The 17,959-nt window shown below is 63.2% G+C and overlaps 1 protein-coding gene across 3 annotated transcripts in view; it reads right to left on the reverse strand.

The window, feature by feature from the left end:
- The window catches only part of SLC12A5 (solute carrier family 12 member 5), a 111,936-nt gene that overhangs the window by 31,569 nt on the left and 62,408 nt on the right, over nt 1–17,959 (reverse strand). For all 3 annotated transcript variants that reach the window (XM_073309669.1, XM_073309668.1, XM_073309670.1), the window contains exons 11-16: nt 14,511–14,568; nt 11,224–11,398; nt 5,454–5,572; nt 4,856–4,954; nt 4,210–4,329; nt 3,318–3,422 (exon numbers count right to left, since the gene is read on the reverse strand). In XM_073309669.1, the coding sequence (XP_073165770.1) occupies nt 3,318–3,422; nt 4,210–4,329; nt 4,856–4,954; nt 5,454–5,572; nt 11,224–11,398; nt 14,511–14,568 (676 nt within the window). The remainder of the gene's footprint in view (nt 1–3,317; nt 3,423–4,209; nt 4,330–4,855; nt 4,955–5,453; nt 5,573–11,223; nt 11,399–14,510; nt 14,569–17,959) is intronic.

The raw sequence follows: 17,959 nt of genomic DNA on the forward strand, positions 1-17,959 counted from the left end.
GCTCTGATGCAGTGACCAAAGCAGCGAGCTCACTGCCTACCCCCACGGGGACAGTAAGGGCAGCGCTGAGCATGGGGAGAGCTGAGACCACAGCTAAGTGGGGGACCCACAGGCAGGGCAGGTCAGGTCGGCTGCCAACCAGGTTTGCCTTGCTCAGAGGCGCTGCTGGGAAGTGATCCCATGGCAGGGAGGGAGCGACGAGGGACAGGGCTCAGCGGGGCTGTGACCCCAGGCCCAGTCAGCGAGAGGGGAGACTGGGGAGCTGAGTCTGCAGAGCAGAACAGCTGGGTAGTTAATCTCTCGAGAATGCAGGGGATGGCAGGTCTACTCTCATCTCTAGACACTTTGGATAGGACTTGTCGTCTCTCAGTGACTTTAACATCTAGTTCCTTGTGGAAGCAGAGTTTGGTAAGGGAAGGAAAACAGAGCTTTGAGAGCACAGCTTGTAAAAGGGAACCTGAGAAGGGTAACCGTGATTTGCTGGAAGTAGCTCAGGGTAGTGAGAAGAGCAGCAGTTTATCTGTTGGGAGTGGAAGGTGCTTGGTAAGGGAAGTCTGGATGAGCCTAGGCAGCCTTGTGAGCTGATGGCTGTGTCTAGTCAGCAGGGTGGGAAGGCGAGGAGAGTGGCAGATGAGTGTCCCTGGACCTTACCTGTTAGCTGGGTGGAGAATTGGGACAGTGAAGGAAATGTGCCTGTGTCTGTCAGGGGTATTGACTTGCCTATGGAGGGAGCTACCCCGGTCTCCAAGCAGTTGTCTGTGAACAGCCCTGTGTGCTGGGACCAGGGGAATGAGATCTCAAGCTGTGTGTCTGGGAAAGGAGACTGTGTCTCAGGCTCGACATTGTTTATGGAGCAGACAGAAGGGGCCTTTCAGCCTGTGATGGTTGAGGGTCGTGCAGTTGTCTCAGAGTTGGTTCTGGATTCAGCTAAAGCCGAGGAAGGGACTGGTCCTAAGTTTGTATCTGCTCGGGAGAATGGCCCTGTAATTAGGTCGCATCCAGTTAGTGTCCTAGCAAAATCCCAGAGCCCAGACAATTTTGGTGCTTGTATTTTGCCTGTTGCTAGTGTGTTGTTGGGAAAGGGTGTCGCAACTCGGTCTAATCAGGGTGAGATCCTAGCCAGGGCACAAGGAGAGCAGAAAGGTGATTTGATTGTGTTACCTACTGATGGTGTGGAAACCTGTAGCAAGAAGGAAAAGATTCCTGAACTTATGTGTGTCAAAGGGAAGGAGAATGCTTCTAACCTTTTATCTAGGAAGTCTGTAAGTTTGCCTGAAAGGGGATTGTGTAGCAATCCACCTGATGGGCCAGAGGTGATTCTGGATTTAAGTGAGACCCAGAAAGAGTCTGTTGTTGCTCAGGAAAGTGTTCCTCTAGAGCAAGCCCTGGGTGAAGAGGGTAAGGGCAGAATTTCTGAGAAGGGTCAATTGTTGCATAGAAAAGCTCCTCAGTAAAGGAATCCTCATGGAGTCTTTGCAAGCAGTTTACTGCAACTGAAGGGTGTGAAAGAGATTTAATCAAGAAAGTTTCAGTTCCTAACAGCCAGAAATTTTCTGTTGTGAATGGATCCACTGACTTTCCTGTTGAAGGATCCAGTGTGGATAGCTTTGAGAAGGTCTCAGATGGAGTGAAAGCTGTTAAGAAAGTTAAACAGTCCTATAACCAAGTGGCTGTGTTAGGCCAGCATGTTGGGGAGACAAGGATGTTGAGAAAGGAATGTCTCCATGCTGATTCTCAAAAAGAAAAGGAGTACTTGTGGCACCTTAGAGACTAACCAATTTATTTGAGCATAAGCTTTCGTGAGCTACAGCTCACTTCATCACTTCATCCGATGAAGTGAGCTGTAGCTCACGAAAGCTTATGCTCAAATAAATTGGTTAGTCTCTAACATGCTGATTCTGTAAGTTAACAGTCTGTGTCCCAGGTGAAGAGGGTGCTGGGCTGCCTCAAGGAGGCAGGACTGATGGTAAAAGCTTAAAAGTATAAGGTGAAGATAATCAGAGAGTAGCCTGTTCCCCAGACCAAGAAACAGGTCCAGGGCTCTATTGGGATGGTGGGGTAGTACTGGAGGTTTGTACCCCACTTGAGCTCCCTAGCTGCCCCCATCACTGAGCTATGTAAGAAGGTGAAGCCAGACAAGCTGGTCTGGACCGAGCAGTGCCAGAGGGCTCTCTGTGCGTTGAAGGAGGCTCTAATCCAGGGAGTGGTAAATCTGGTAAACCCAGACTTTGCCAAGGCCTTTATAGTGTTCACCGACACCTCAGACACAGGGCTCAGTGAGAGGCTGATGCAAGCCGATGCTAAGGAATGGGAGAGATGCTGGGGCATCCATGGAAACATTGGTGGGGTCGAACTTCCCCAGGTCAGTGGCTAAAGTGACCTCGCTCAGTTCCGTCTCGAAGCGGGGAGAGATGTGCCGAAGCGGGACTGTTCTTAATGTTTCCTCTGAATATTGTGGGGGTGCCTCAGTTCCCCCTAGGCAGTTCTTAAGTATCTAGGTAGTGGGATAAGGGTGTATGATCATTGCAGAGCCCTAGAGGGCAGGTGTGTGCAGGGGTCTGGACACAGAGAATGGCCGACACCCTGTTTCCTGGCACTGATGGCCTGGGCCCTTCCCCCCTGCAAGGTGAGAGCTAAAGGGTTAGAGAACAAAGGAATCAGGTGACCTCCTGGCCGGGGAAAGGGACAAAGCCCAGAGGAAGAGGGGCTGGAGGGGGAGTCAGTTTGGGGCTGGCTGGGGACGAGGAGTGAAGTGCAGATGGGGTTGTCTGGCTCACTGCCCCCCAAAATGGACCCGGCAGAGGGGTCCTGTTCTCTGCACCTACAAGCTCTGTGTTAGACCATGTTCCCGTTGTCTAATAAACCTTCTGTTTTACTGGCTGGCTGAGAGTCCCGTCTGACTGCGGAGTTGAGGGGCAGTACCCTCTGGCTTCCCCAGGAGCCCACCTGAGCGGACTCGCTGTGGGAAGCGCACGGAGGGGCAGAGGATGCTGAATGCTCTGAGCCCAGGAAGGTGGAAGCTGGGTGAGCTGTGTGTCCTGCAGACAGGCTGCTCAGAGAGAGGAGACTTCCCCAGAGTCCTGACTGGCTTCATGGGGAGCAGTCCCAGAGCATCGCCCGGGGACCCCGGGACACTATGCACCCCCTTCCCCCCAATCCCCAGTCCCAGGCAGCGCCGACCCCGCCCAGGCCCCAGTATGTGAGCTCTTGGGGCAGGGCTCTCCTCTGGAGCTTCCTGAGTGCCCGTGCTGTGTCCGGCCCACCACCCACTCCCTGCTCTTCGCCCCGTTACTGGCTAGAGACAGCCCCGCGCTCACCTCCAGTTCTTGGTGTGCGGGGGACCCTCCTCCAGCCGAAGCAGAGCGTAGCGGGCCGCACTGAGCGAGAGCCCTCGGATGCCATCGCCCCACTCCTTCTCCGCTCTGCCGGGGAGGGACAGGGGAACTCAGCACCTGGTAGGATTGGAGGCCAGCCCATGCTCTGGGGTCAGCTCCCCTCTGAGGGCAGCCGGGGCGGCCTGGAGCAGGCTGCGAAGGGGCAGGCCTGGCAGGGCCCAGCATGGGGGGTGCAGGCCACAGTCCCCAGTGGAAGGCCCTAAGCACTAGAAGTGCAAGTTTCCTGTCCCAGGGTGCCCGCAGCTCTCTCCGAGGCAGCTGGGCTTAGAGGAGGCACCAGGAAAGGCAAAGAGCGGGGGGGCTCTCAGGCCTGCTCCCTGGGAATAGGGAGCCGGGAGAGCAGCACTGCCAGGCCCCTGGGAGGGCAGAATGGGGACCCGCTAGGAGCTGGAGCCCAGAGTCAGTGGAGGAGCTGGCTGGCTGCTGATTGACTGAAGCTCGGACAGTCCAACGGCCAGAAAAAGACTGTGGCAGCTTGTGAGCTAGGCAAAGCCTTGCCCTCCCGCGCCCCATCTCACACTTCCCTTGGGGCCAGCGTCAGAGCTCCTGCCGCAGGCCTACGGGCAGGGTGAGCCACCGAGGGGTTTGGGGACCTCCCTGAGCGCCCGAGAGCAGAGCTGGGACTAGCCGCCAGGGCTCAGGGCTCCCAGCCCAGCGGCCTGAGAACTCGGCTCTTCTCCAGCCCGGGCATCTGCTGTTTCCCAGCGCGACGGAGCGTAGGAGGCTGCCACGGGCTCCGTTCAGCCCTGTGGCAGCGGGTGCCTGAGCCCAGGAGCAGCTCCCCGCCCCTCATGCCCCGAGTCGCCGCACTCACCCCCTGTATTCGATGTACTTGTAGATGAGGCCAGCGATGAGCATGGCCACAAGTGCGTAGTACCAGGAGCAGATGAACATCAGGGCCAGGCAGAGGCTCATGCCCAGGAAGGAGAGTGTCCTGGGGAGTGAAGGGTGAAGTGTCCCGGGGAGTGAAGCTCTCAGCCCAGTCCCACAGCACCAGCCTTCCAGCATGCAGAGCCCTGCCCCGGCACCTCCCCAACCTCCGCCCCAACCTGCCTCTGCGGTGCTCCATGGCCCTGGCAGTCCCCCGACGCCAGCCCCAGCCTGCCAGGAGGGACCTTAGGGGAAGGGATGCTGCTCCGTCTGGGAGCCTGGCGGCCTGGGCAAAGCGTAGGCCCCGGAGAAGCCAGAGTTGGCCCAGGTGAAACCGGCCTCAGGTAGTGTTGCCCCTCTTGGCCTCCATCGGCGCATACATGGGGAAACTGAGGCTCCGAGAGGGACAGGCCTGTTCCACCTTGCCCAGTGGGCCAGTGGGAGCAGCATCCTGAACTCACGGCTCTCGCTCCCCTGCATGAAGCAGCAGAGCCCATCCCTGGCCCAAGGCTGGCGCGTGCCAGGGTGGCAGCAGCACCCTCAGGAAGGGCAGGGCCCCGGGGCAGGATCCTCCTGCCGGCCAAACCCACCAGTGGTAATACCGGAACCGGGGCCGCCAGTTGGGTGTCCTCAGCAGCGTCTGCACCGCGCACGCCAGGTTGACAAACATGTAGCACATCAGGAAGAACCTGCGGGAGAGAAATGGAGACAGTGCCTGAGCCACTCACCCAGGGCCAGCGGCGGCCTGGCCCCAGGAGCCCCAGGGATGGGTGCGGGCAGGTACCATGCCCGCGCACTGGCTGTCCCAGAGGGCCCCCGGGGATCCCGGCTGCTGCCAGGCTCTCTGGAGGAAACGGCAGCTGGCAGAACGGTGCCATGTGGCCCTGACACTGGCCAAGAGACAGGGGCCGCATCCCACGTGGGACTGTCCTCTCCTGCCAGCTGGGGGCGGGCACACCTCCCTGGCACCCCCAGCGGGAGTTCTCCTTCAGCCGGGGCCCGGGCAAGCCCCAGCGGTGCCATGCAGGCATGGGTGTCACACAGCCAATCCCGATGGCACTGGACGCAGGACGCAGATCAGCTGGGCAGGGAGCCGCGCTCTGGGCCCTGAGCTGCAGTGGGGGGAGTGTCGTGGCTGGGCCAGTCTCGGGGTGGGGGTGGGGGGCGCAGCCAGAGCGTGCTGCCTACATGGAGAGGATGGGGGCGACCTCATCCAGGGAGGCGATGAGGATCCCGATCTCGCAGATGCAGGCGGTGAGGAGCAGAGCCCAGGTGGGCTCCCCGTTGGCTTTGCCGTGGCCGAAGACCTGGGCGGAGAGCGAGAGAGAGGAGCGTTAGGGTGCTTCGGGGGGTGGGGGTGACACTGCCCCTTGCCCCTCTCAGGCCCACCGGGAGGCCCTGGCATGGGGCAGACACCCCTCGCAGCTGGCACAGAGGGCCCTGCAGGACGCATGTGTTCACAGGGACGTGGCTCTTTCTGGGCGCCGGGGGCCCAACGAGTTAGCGCGAGGCCCCACGGGCACAGGTGGGCGCTGACAGTGCAGGTCAGGGACAGACGAGCAAGGGGCCACGGGAGGAGATGGAGACCGGGCATGGACTGGGGGGGCCCAGTGGTCTGTGGGTGCCTCGGCTGCGTGTGGGGACCTGGCCAGTTGCTATGCAGGGGCCTTGGGGGGCAGCCATGGCAAGGCCTGACCTATGGCTGTGGAGCAGGCCCGCCAGGCTGAAGTGCGGGTGGCTCTGGGCCCGGCTGCAGAAGGCCACGGCCTGCAGGGGACGGCATAGTCTGGCCGGCCCCGTTGCTGCCTCGGCCCAGCCATGCAAACTTCTCCCAGCCCTGGGCAACTCTGGCCACAGCCAGGCCCGGCACAGGTGCCAACCATCCACCACACACACTCTGCCCCAGCTCCACCTGTGCCTGCCTGTAGGGCTGGGGGCTCGCCCCGTCCACTGGCCACCCCAGCACTCAGAGCCCTTCTCTGCTCCCTGCCCTGCCCGCTATACTCCCCCCACCCCAGCATTCGAACATCCGATCATACTGAACAGAGCGCTGGGCAGCCGTTCGGTCACTGCCCATCCCCCATACATTGGGCCCCCCACCCCGACATTCCCACTCCTAGCTACACCACTGGCTGTGCGGCTCAGGCAGTACCTGGGGGTCGGGGTGCCATGGGGAGATGGGGGCTGAGGCAGAGCCTGGGGGGTTGGGGTGCCATGGGGAGATGGGGGCTGAGGCAGAGCCTGGGGGGTTGGGGTGCCATGGGGAGATGGGGGCTGAGGCAGAGCCTGGGGGTCAGGGTGCCATGGGGCAATGGAGGCTGAGGCAGAGCCTGGGGGGTTGGGGTGCCATGGGGGGGATGGAGCAGAGCCTGGGGGGTTGGGGTGCCATGGGGGGGATGGAGCAGAGCCTGGGGGTCAGGGTGCCAAGGGGAGATGGAGGCTGAGGCAGAGCCTGGGGGGTTGGGGTGCCATGGGGGGGATGGAGCAGAGCCTGGGGGTCAGGGTGCCAAGGGGAGATGGAGGCTGAGGCAGAGCCTGGGGGGTTGGGGTGCCATGGGGGGGATGGAGCAGAGCCTGGGGGTCAGGGTGCCATGGGGAGATGGGGGCTGAGGCAGAGCCTGGGGGTCAGGGTGCCATGGGGGGGATGGAGCAGAGCCTGGGGGTCAGGGTGCCATGGGACAATGGAGGCTGAGGCAGAGCCTGGGGGGTTGGGGTGCCATGGGGGGGATGGAGCAGAGCCTGGGGGTCAGGGTGCCATGGGGAGATGGAGGCTGAGGCAGAGCCTGGGGGTCGGGGTGCCATGGGAAGATGGGGGCTGAGGCAGAGCCTGGGGGGTTGGGGTGCCATGGGGGGGATGGAGCAGAGCCTGGGGGTTGGGGTGCCATGGGGGGGATGGAGCAGAGCCTGGGGGTCAGGGTGCCATCGGGAGATGGGGGCTGAGGCAGAGCCTGGGGGTTGGGGTGCCACAGGAGGATGGGGGCTGGGGCAGAGCCTGGGGGGTTGGGGTGCCATGGGGGGGATGGAGCAGAGCCTGGGGGTCAGGGTGCCATGGGGAGATGGGGGCTGAGGCAGAGCCTGGGGGGTTGGGGTGCCATGGGAAGATGGGGGCTGAGGCAGAGCCTGGGGGGTTGGGGTGCCATGGGGGGGATGGAGCAGAGCCTGGGGGTTGGGGTGCCATGGGGGGGATGGAGCAGAGCCTGGGGGTCAGGGTGCCATGGGGAGATGGGGGCTGAGGCAGAGCCTGGGGGTCAGGGTGCCATGGGGAGGCTGGGGCAGAGCCTGGGGGTTGGGGTGCCACAGGAGGATGGGGGCTGGGGCAGAGCCTGGGGGGTTGGGGTGCCATGGGGGGGATGGAGCAGAGCCTGGGGGTCAGGGTGCCATGGGGAGATGGGGGCTGAGGCAGAGCCTGGGGGGTTGGGGTGCCATGGGGAGATGGGGGCTGAGGCAGAGCCTGGGGGATTGGGGTGCCATGGCCGGGATGGAGCAGAGCCTGGGGGTCAGGGTGCCATGGGGAGGCTGGGGCAGAGCCTGGGGGGTTGGGGTGCCATGGGGGGGATGGAGCAGAGCCTGGGGGTTGGGGTGCCATGGGGGGGATGGAGCAGAGCCTGGGGGTCAGGGTGCCATGGGGAGGCTGGGGCAGAGCCTGGGGGGTTGGGGTGCCATGGGGAGATGGGGGCTGAGGCAGAGCCTGGGGGTTGGGGTGCCACAGGAGGATGGGGGCTGGGGCAGAGGCTGGGGGGTTGGGGTGCCATGGGGGGGATGGAGCAGAGCCTGGGGGTCAGGGTGCCATGGGGAGATGGGGGCTGAGGCAGAGCCTGGGGGGTTGGGGTGCCATGGGGAGATGGGGGCTGAGGCAGAGCCTGGGGGGTTGGGGTGCCATGGGGCAATGGGGGCTGGGGCAGAGCCTGGGGGTTGGGGTGCCATGGGGGGGATGGAGCAGAGCCTGGGGGTTGGGGTGCCATGGGGAGGCTGGGGCAGAGGCTGGGGGGTTGGGGTGCCATGGGGAGGCTGGGGCAGAGGCTGGGGGGTTGGGGTGCCATGGGGGGGATGGAGCAGAGCCTGGGGGTTGGGGTGCCATGGGGAGGCTGGGGCAGAGGCTGGGGGGTTGGGGTGCCATGGGGGGGATGGAGCAGAGCCTGGGGGTCAGGGTGCCATGGGGAGATGGGGGCTGGCACCGCACACTTCCCAGCACCACATGGTTCCGATGCCCGTCGATTGGCAGCTCTGCTGGGCTCCTGCTGGGGACAGACCAGGCCCTATGGCCGATGCTGCTCTCCGCTCCCCAGGGAAGCTGGTGGCCGGCAGCAGCCCGAAGGGCCCTGTTAATGGGGTGCAGGGGTGGAAGCAACCTGAGCGCACTGACAACAGCTGGGACGCTCCAGGGCAGCTCCCTGTCCAGCCGCAGCAGCAAGGCCCCCAAGGAGGCACCAGGTTGTCCCTGCCCCCCTGGGCATCCTCCCCCGTGCAGCCTCATGTTGTCCCACAGTGGGGGCCGTGTCTGAGAGGAGGGTCCCGGGGAGGCAGAGCAGTGTGTGCAGGGAGCTAGAGGACACATGTCTGCATGCATTAGCAGGAGAAGGCTGGGTTCCTCCAGCAAGTGCTCAGAATGTGGCTGGCAGGGCGAGGGAGTGAGTTTAAAATTAGCCTGTTCTTCCCTGGGGGGAGCTGTCGGTTTGGATTTGGAGAGATAAGGTTCTGGGAACACATCTTCAGCGAGCAGATGAAATATTAACTGGCACAATGGCAGCGCACTGGGCACAGGCCGACCTCCCCCAGCATGCTCCTCTGCAAAACCTGCCAGAGCTCTGCTGGGCCTCCCACCCCAGGACTCCTGGCCAAACCTGGGCAGCTCCCAGAGCCCAGGCCAGGAGCAGGCCTAGGGAGCAGAGTGGAAGCCAGGCGCCGTCTCCTCAGCCGCAGAGATCTGTAGCTCTGGTTCTGCCTGGCCAGGGAAAGGTGCCAGTGGGCAGAGGCTGTGCCGGGGTGCGGGCAGAGTGATCACCAACCCCGACACCTGCTCCCCTCTTCTGCCCCCGGCTCCCTCCCACCCCCGGCACATCCCGCCCCAGCCCCCACTCCTCATTCCTGCCCCTCACTCACCCAGCAGCCTGAGGACAGCTCTCTCCCCAAGCCTGGAGCAGCTGGTAGCCTGCTCCTCCCTTCTGGCTGTTCCAGCCCAGGAGCTTAACTCCTTGCCCAAGTGGCCTGGGACCCACCCAGTGAGCCACCAGTGCTCCCCACACCAGCCCAGTGCGGGAGTGGCCAGGCCATGTGGATGGCGAGCAGGGGTGGGTTGCCCCAACACCGATCTCCCTCCCAGGCTGTGAGGTCAAAGCCAATCCCAGCAAGATCCAAGCCAGGGCCGAATCCCAGCGCCTCGTCCCCGGACAGACCTCCAAGCTCACCCAGATCATGGCAGCTGGGAGGCAGGAGCTGCCCTGCAAGTGGGCCCAATCCCCAGCTGCCAGGCAGCTCTCACACACAGGACGGGCCTGCTGCACTAAAGTCTCATGCAAATGGGCCACGGTGCAAGCTGGGCCACAGATGCACTGCGCAGACACTGCCAGACCACGACGGCGGCTGCTCGGCTGGGCACACTGAATTGCCAGAGAGCCAGCCGGGGCCTCAGCCAGCAGGACTCGCTCAGGGATCCGGCCTCGGAGCAGCACTTCCTTTGTCACAAACCATGTCAGCAGCCCGGCCTCCCTGCAGAGACCCGGCGCGGAGACACATCTGAGCTTAGCCCCTCAAGAGGGATTCAGACAAGGTGAAGGTGACTTTGCTCCTGCGGGAGCCAAGAACCTGCCGGTTCCCTGTGCAGCTGATTTCCTGGGCTCCAGCCTACATTTCCGCACCCAACCTTCCAACAAGGCCCCAATATGACAAAGTGGGAATTTTCTGTCATATTTTTATGAACCCTGTGAGTGCCTCAGTTTCCCCTCTGTTATTACCGGCGGGGGGGAAGGACTGTTGCTCTCAGAGCAGGCTAAAAGACACAGGTATGAATGATGTCTAGCTGTCTGAGCCTGAATGAGTCATTAAAAAGGACTGGCTGAGGCTGATCCCATATCCATGGAGAATCTGAGAAGACAATGGCAAACGCAGTCACCAGGATACAGCCACCTAGGGCCCTTGGCCCAGAGGGAGATGGGTTCCCACTTCTCAGCAGGGAAGCTGGGCGGACCCCAGCTCGAGAACACGGGCCGGGGATGAGGCGAGGAGGGGCTCAGTGTCGGCTGCCGGAGGGAGTCGGGGCTCTCGCCTGGGAAGGGACCCAGCCGCTCCGAGAGATCCAGAGCCTGAACACGGAGGTCCCTGCAGCGTGGCTGGGCTTGGGGCCACCAGAACCGTCTGCGCTTCCACCTCTCTCGCTCTGGGCCACCCTACGGCCTCCCTGGGCCGTGTCCAGGGACAAGCAAACCCGCCTGTTGTGCCAACGCCGTGCGAGTGCCAATGAAAGGCTGGGCGAGGTGCGGTCACCCCGGCGGGGCGCACGAGGCTCTGCCAGGGGCTGGCTCAGTGGGACTGGCTGAGCGGAGCTGACGGTGCCAAGCAGGAGGGCTGGAGCCCTGCAGGTCCTGTCTAAGGAGCTGCACGGCCTGCCCTGTGCAGGAAGAGGGAGACCCCAGGGAGCGGGGGGGCCTGGCACACTGACGGGGCCTGTCCTAGAGACTGTTCCACGGCTGGGGGCACAGCACCGGTCCTGGGCGTCCAACACCCTGTCTCCATCCAGGCAGAGGGAGCCTCTGCTTGGAGGACAAAGGGCCATCGGGAGAGACCTGGAGACAGGGCAGGATGCCCTCTGGCAATGGGCATAGCAGTGGAGGTGGTCACTGCTGGCACCCTGCAGCGGGTCAGCCCCAGGTGAGGAGGGCATGTGCCCACCCCTATCCCGGGCTCCTTAGGGAGTGCACACGGAACAGAGGCGGCATTAGCCACAGTGCAGCAGGTCACTCACCCTCAGGAAGGGGACGATGCCGTCCCGGGAGATGGCCTGGAGGAGGCGGGGGGCTCCTGTGAGGCTCTGCAGACCCGCCCCACACGTGGAGAAGAAGGATCCAATGACAATCACCCATGGAGACGGCCAGGCGAGGGTGCCAACCACCAGATTCCCATTGACAGCCTCTCCAAACCTGCAAGGCACCAAGCGTTACTGGGGCAGGGCTGGCTGCCGTGCTCTGACCTCCAGCCCTAGGGCCACCCCCCAGAAAGTAGCAGGGACAGTCCAGCGCAACCAGCTGTAATTGGCTTGGCAAGTCAGAAACCTGACAGTCAAGTAACGTTAACTGACCGCCTGTTATTACCATGGTCAAATATCATAAAGTACTCCAGCAAGAATGCCCTGCTGCAGCCATGCCCTTCCTCTCGGCTTGCATCATGGTGCCATCCCTAGCGAGCCCCTTCAGTGTCCTGAGCACCCACCCTGCTCCTGGCTCCCGCTGCCCGTCAGGAGAAGGGGGAGCTCGCTGAGAGCTGAGCAGCTGCATTGCCTGGGCCTTCCTGGAAAATGCTGCACTGGGAATGTTCCTCTTTGTCTGTGGATAAGGCCCTCCCCCTCCAGGGGGGTTTACAAAGCAAGTTAAAAGATATGGTCCCTGCCCGCATGGGCATAGTTGGGGAGGATTGCCCCCCCCCAAAACTGCAAGCCTCAGACAGGCGTGGATCTCGCCCCCTCCCACATGCAGCCCCCCAAAATAGAGAACTCAAACTACACCCATGCCTGCCCCCAGCCCAGGTTACAGGGACGAGCCCAGCATACAGCAACGGCCCTCGAAGGGAGTCTCAGCCATTAACCCTGCTCCCCAACCCAGCGGGAGAAGCTGCCCACTTTGCACAGCCATTGAGCAGTGTGAAGAGCTGCCCGGCAGCCGCTTGCCTAGCACACCTGCATGATGACTAGTCCTTATGCGTTTGGTTTGTTTCTGGTTAATTTCATTTTTCTTTTGTAACAGGTCAGTCCCGAGTCACATTCACTATTGACACATTCGCATTTCAAGGCTAAGCTTAGCTACTCAGTGTGACGAAGTGGGACTGTTCTTAATGTTTCCTCTGAATAGTGTGGGAATGCCTCAGTTTCCCCTAGGCAGTTCTTAAGTATCTAGGTAGTGGGATAAGGGTGTATGATCATTGCAGAGCCCTAGAGGGCAGGTGTGTGCAGGGGTCTGGACACAGAGAATGGCCGACACCCTGTTTCCTGGCAACTGATGGCCTGGGCCCTTCCCCTCTGCAAGGTGAGAGCTAAAGGGTTGGAGAACAAAGGAATCAGGTGACCTCCTGGCCCGGGAAAGGAACAAAGCCCAGAAGAGGAGGGGCTGGAGGGAGTTTCAGTTTGGGGCTGTTTGGGACATGGAGTGAAGGGCAAACGTGGTTGTCTGGCTCACTGCTCCCCAAAATGGACCCAGCTGAGGGGTCCTGTTCTCTGCACCTACAAGCTCTGTGTTAGACCATGTTCCTGTCGTCTAATAAACCTCTGTTTTACTGGCTGGCTGAGAGTCCCATCTGACTGCGGAGTTGGGGGGCAGGACCCTCTGGCTTCCCCAGGACCCCGCCTGAGCGGATTCACTGTGGGAAGCACACGGAGGGGCAGAGGATGCTGAATGCTCCAAGGTCAGACCCAGGAAGGTGGAAGCTGTATGTCCTGCAGACAGGCTGCTCACAGAAAGGCGACTGCCCTAGAGTCCTGACTGGCTTCATGGGGAGCAGTTCCAGAGCATCGCCCAGGGACTCTGTGACACTCAGAAAGGCAGCGTGGTGCCGGTTCTGGTTTTAGATCTTCAGTTTATTGCGTTTCGCATTTTCCTGAGTTAAAATAACTCAGTTAAGTAACTTGGGTTTTGTTGAAGGTGAAAGTTTCTCGGGACTGCTCTACACTAGAAAATTGCAACGACCCTGCTCTGTCACTCCGGGTGTGAAAAACCGACACCCTTGAGCAGCGTAAAGTGACCTAACCGCGGTGCAAACAGCGCCAGGTCACTGGGAGAATTCCTCCCTCGACCTAGCCACGGCCTCGTGGGGCGGTGGATTCCCTGCCCCGTGGGAGACCCCTGCCCTCGGTGTAGGTAGCGTCTGAGCTGCAGCGGCTCAGCTGTGCGGCTGGAGCATTTCACACGCAGACAAGCCCTAAGGCTGAGCCAGTGGGGACCAGAAACCCTTTCTGTTACTGCTCTGTTATTAGAGCTTTTCCATAGTTCACCATTTTTGACATTATTTGACCAATGTGTTTGGACAGGTTCATTGTCCTGTCCTGAGCTTTAACCCCAGCAGCCTTGGCCGGCTGGTTCCAGGGAGCCACGGAGCGAGCGGGTGGCAGGGAGGAGAGAGAGCAAAGGTACAGTGGTAGGGAGGGGGGCAGCAAACAATCTAGTAACAACCCCCAGCCCCAGAAGCCTCACAGCGCTGCAGATCTCAGGGAGCTCGGCCTCCCAGCCCCATCTCCTGGGGGGGAAACTGAGGCTGCAGCAGGGGGTGGGAGGGCATGGCCCAAGGCCATTCCCCTTGGGGCCCAGGCCTCCCATTAGGGCAGGGAGGGGCTCCGTTTTCTCTGACAGAGGGAAGCCAAGCCAGGCTGTGCATCATTTGGATCATGTCTATGTTGGCGACCCAGAAGCATCACCGCAGAGCACGACACGCAGCGCTGCCCTAGATACGCAACTCCAGGCTGCACGGCAGCTCCCAGTGAACAGCCCCCCACAGCAGCAGGATTAGCGGGAGAAACCAGAGCAGAGACACAGCAGAATCAGCTGGGGGGGCAGGGACACACGGGAGCCTCCCGCAATGCCTAGTTCCAGGTTTAGCCTCCCTAATGTCACTCTGAGGGCTCTGGGGCCACTGCCCAAGGGGGTGTGATCGCCCCCTCCATCCAAAGCCACTGCCACCCTCCCCCAGCCACGACTCCCCAGCCAGCCCCCCTGCTCCCCTCCATCCGAACCCACCACCCTCTCCCCCCACCACTCTCGATCCAACGACCCCCCACAGCCACCCCCCACCTATCTGCTCCCCTCCACCCACCCACACCACCACTCCCTACCCACCCCTTCAATCCAAACTGCCCCCTCCATCCAACCACCACCCCCAACCTGTTCCCCTCCACCCCCCGCCCCCTCATCCAAACCCACCCTCCCTCCACTCAGCCACTCCCGCACCTACCCACCCCCTCCATCCAGATCCACCACCCCTCCCCCCAGCCATTCCCCCTGCACAGCCCTGTTGCCCCTCAACACCCCACTGTTGGGGAGCAGCACTCACTTGTCACGGAGGACGACCCCCTCGATACAGGCGCCGAAGAGAATCACGGAGCTGATGTCTGCGGGTGGTGAAGGAAAGACCAAGCTGCAGCCCCCTCCCCCCCGCCACCCCCTGTGCCTGGGACCGCCAAGTGCAGCCACAAGGAGTAGGGGACCCAGGGCCACAGGGCTGAGAAGAGGGGCACAGATGGCAAGTCCAGCCCCCCATGAAGGCAGAGCGTTTTCAAGGGCAGTGGAGTTCCCTGGGGTCCAGGGGAGCATGGCCAGTCTCCAGGGCAGAGAACAGGAGCGTGGGGAAAGCGCTGGGGACATGGCCCCTGCTGTGCAAATCCCCCTCCAATGGGGCCTGCAGGACACGAAACGCCCAGCATCTGCTGCTCCAACCCACACAGGGGCCACAAAGCACCCAGTGCCCGGCACCCACCCTGGCCACTCCAACCCGAACAGGGGCCACAAAGCGCCCAGTGCCCGGCACCCGCCCTGGCCGCTCCAACCCGAATAGGGGCCACAAAGCGCCCAGTCCCTGGCACCCGCCCTGGCCACTCCAACCCGAACGGGGCCACAAAGCGCCCAGTGCCCGGCACCCGCCCTGGCCGCTCCAACCCGAACGGGGCCACAAAGCGCCCAGTGCCCAGCACCCGCCCTGGCCGCTCCAACCCGAACAGGGGCCACAAAGCGCTCAGTGCCCGGCACCCACCCTGGCCGCTCCAACCCGAACAGGGGCCACAAAGCGCCCAGTGCCCGGCACCCACCCTGGCCACTCCAACCCGAACGGGGCCACAAAGCGCCCAGTGCCCGGCACCCACCCTGGCCACTCCAACCCGAACGGGGCCACAAAGCGCCCAGTGCCCGGCACCCGCCCTGGCCGCTCCGACCCCCACAGCGGCCACAAAGCGCCCAGTGCCCGGCACCCGCCCTGGCCGCTCCAATCCGAACGGGGTCACAAAGCGCCCAGTGCCCGGCACCCGCCCTGGCCGCTCCAACCCGAACAGGGGCCACAAAGCGCCCAGTGCCCGGCACCCGCCCTGGCCGCTCCAACCCGAACAGGGGCCACAAAGCGCCCAGTGCCCGGCACCCACCCTGGCCACTCCGACCCGAACGGGGCCACAAAGCGCCCAGTGCCCGGCACCCACCCTGGCCACTCCGACCCCCACAGGGGCCACAAAGCGCCCAGTGCCCGGTGTGACGAAGTGGGACTGTTCTTAATGTTTCCTCTGAATAGTGTGGGGGTGCCTCAGTTTCCCCTAGGCAGTTCTTAAGTATCTAGGGGGTGGAGTAAGGGTGTATGATCATTGCAGAGCCCTAGAGGGCAGGTGTGTGCAGGAGTCTGGACACAGAGAATGGCCGACACCCTGTTTCCTGGCAACTGATGGCCTGGGCCCTTCCCCCCTGTAAGGTGAGAGCTGAAGGGTTGGAGAACAAAGGAATCAGGTGACCTCCTGGCCCAGGGAAAGGAACAAAGCCCAGAGGAGGGGGGGCTGGAGGGAGTTTTCAGTTTGAGGCTGGCTGGGACATGGAGTGAAGGGCAGAGGTGGTTGTCTGGCTCACTGCCCCCCAAAATGGACCCAGCTGAGGGGTCCCGTTCTCTGCACCTACAAGCTCTGTGTTAGACCATGTTCCTGTCATCTAATAAACCTCTGTTTTACTGGCTGGCTGAGAGTCACGTCTGACTGCGGAGTTGGGGGGCAGGACCCTCTGGCTTCCCCAGGAGCCCGCCTGAGCGGACTCGCTGTGGGAAGCACACGGAGGGGCAGACGATGCTGAATGCTCCGAGGTCAGACCCAGGAAGGTGGAAGCTGTGTGAGCTGTGTGTCCTGAAGACAGGCTGCTCCCAGAAAGGCGACTGCCCCAGAGTCCTGACTGGCTTCATGGGGAGCAGTTCCAGAGCATCGCCCAGGGACTCCGTGACACCCGGCACCCGCCCTGGCCGCTCCAACCCACACAGGGGCCACAAAGCGCCCAGTGCCCGGCACCCACCCTGGCCGCTCCAACCCGAACAGGGGCCACAAAGCGCCCAGTGCCCGGCACCCACCCTGGCCGCTCCAACCCGAACGGGGCCACAAAGCGCCCAGTGCCCGGCACCCGCCCTGGCCGCTCCAACCCGAACGGGGCCACAAAGCGCCCAGTGCCTGGCACCCGCCCTGGCCACTCCAACCCACACAGGGGCCACAAAGCGCCCAGTGCCCGGCACCCGCCCTGGCCACTCTGACCCCCACAGGGGCCACAAAGCGCCCAGTGCCCGGCACCCGCCCTGGCCGCTCCAACCCGAACGGGGCCACAAAGCGCCCAGTGCCCGGCACCCGCCCTGGCCGCTCCAACCCGAACAGGGGCCACAAAGCGCCCAGTGCCCGGCACCTGCCCTGGCCGCTCCAACCCGAACAGGGGCCACAAAGCGCCCAGTGCCCGGCACCCGCCCTGGCCACTCCGACCCGAATAGGGGCCACAAAGTGCCCAGTGCCCGGCACCCACCCTGGCCACTCCGACCCGAACGGGGGCCACAAAGCGCCCAGTGCCCGGCACCTGCCCTGGCCACTCCAACCCGAACGGGGCCACAAAGCACCCAGTGCCCGGCACCCACCCTGGCCACTCCAACCCGAACGGGGCCACAAAGCTCCCAGTGCCCGGCACCCACCCTGGCCGCTCCGACCCCCACAGGGGCCACAAAGCGCCCAGTGCCTGGCACCCGCCCTGGCCACTCCAACCCGAACGGGGCCACAAAGCGCCCAGTGCCCGGCACCCGCCCTGGCCACTCCGACCCGAATAGGGGCCACAAAGCGCCCAGTGCCCGGCACCCACCCTGGCCACTCTGACCCGAACGGGGGCCACAAAGCGCCCAGTGCCCGGCACCCACCCTGGCCACTCCAACCCGAACGGGGCCACAAAGCACCCAGTGCCCGGCACCCACCCTGGCCACTCCAACCCGAACGGGGCCACAAAGCTCCCAGTGCCCGGCACCCACCCTGGCCGCTCCGACCCCCACAGGGGCCACAAAGCGCCCAGTGCCTGGCACCCGCCCTGGCCACTCCAACCCGAACGGGGCCACAAAGCGCCCAGTGCCCGGCACCCACCCTGGCCGCTCCGACCCGAACGGGGCCACAAAGCGCCCAGTGCCCGGCACCCGCCCTGGCCGCTCCGACCCCCACAGGATCCATGGGGCGACAAAGTGCCCAGTGCCCGGCACCCGCCCTGGCTGCTCCAACCCACACAGGGGCCACAAAGCGCCCAGTGCCCGGCACCCACCCTGGCCGCTCCAACCCGAACGGGGCCACAAAGCGCCCAGTGCCCGGCACCCGCCCTGGCCGCTCCAACCCGAACGGGGCCACAAAGCGCCCAGTGTCCGGCACCCGCCCTGGCCGCTCCAACCCGAACGGGGCCACAAAGCGCCCAGTGTCCGGCACCCGCCCTGGCCGCTCCAACCCGAACGGGGCCACAAAGCGCCCAGTGCCTGGC

This window comes from Lepidochelys kempii, chromosome 13 (genome assembly GCF_965140265.1).
Source record: "Lepidochelys kempii isolate rLepKem1 chromosome 13, rLepKem1.hap2, whole genome shotgun sequence".
NCBI lineage: Eukaryota > Metazoa > Chordata > Testudines > Cheloniidae > Lepidochelys > Lepidochelys kempii.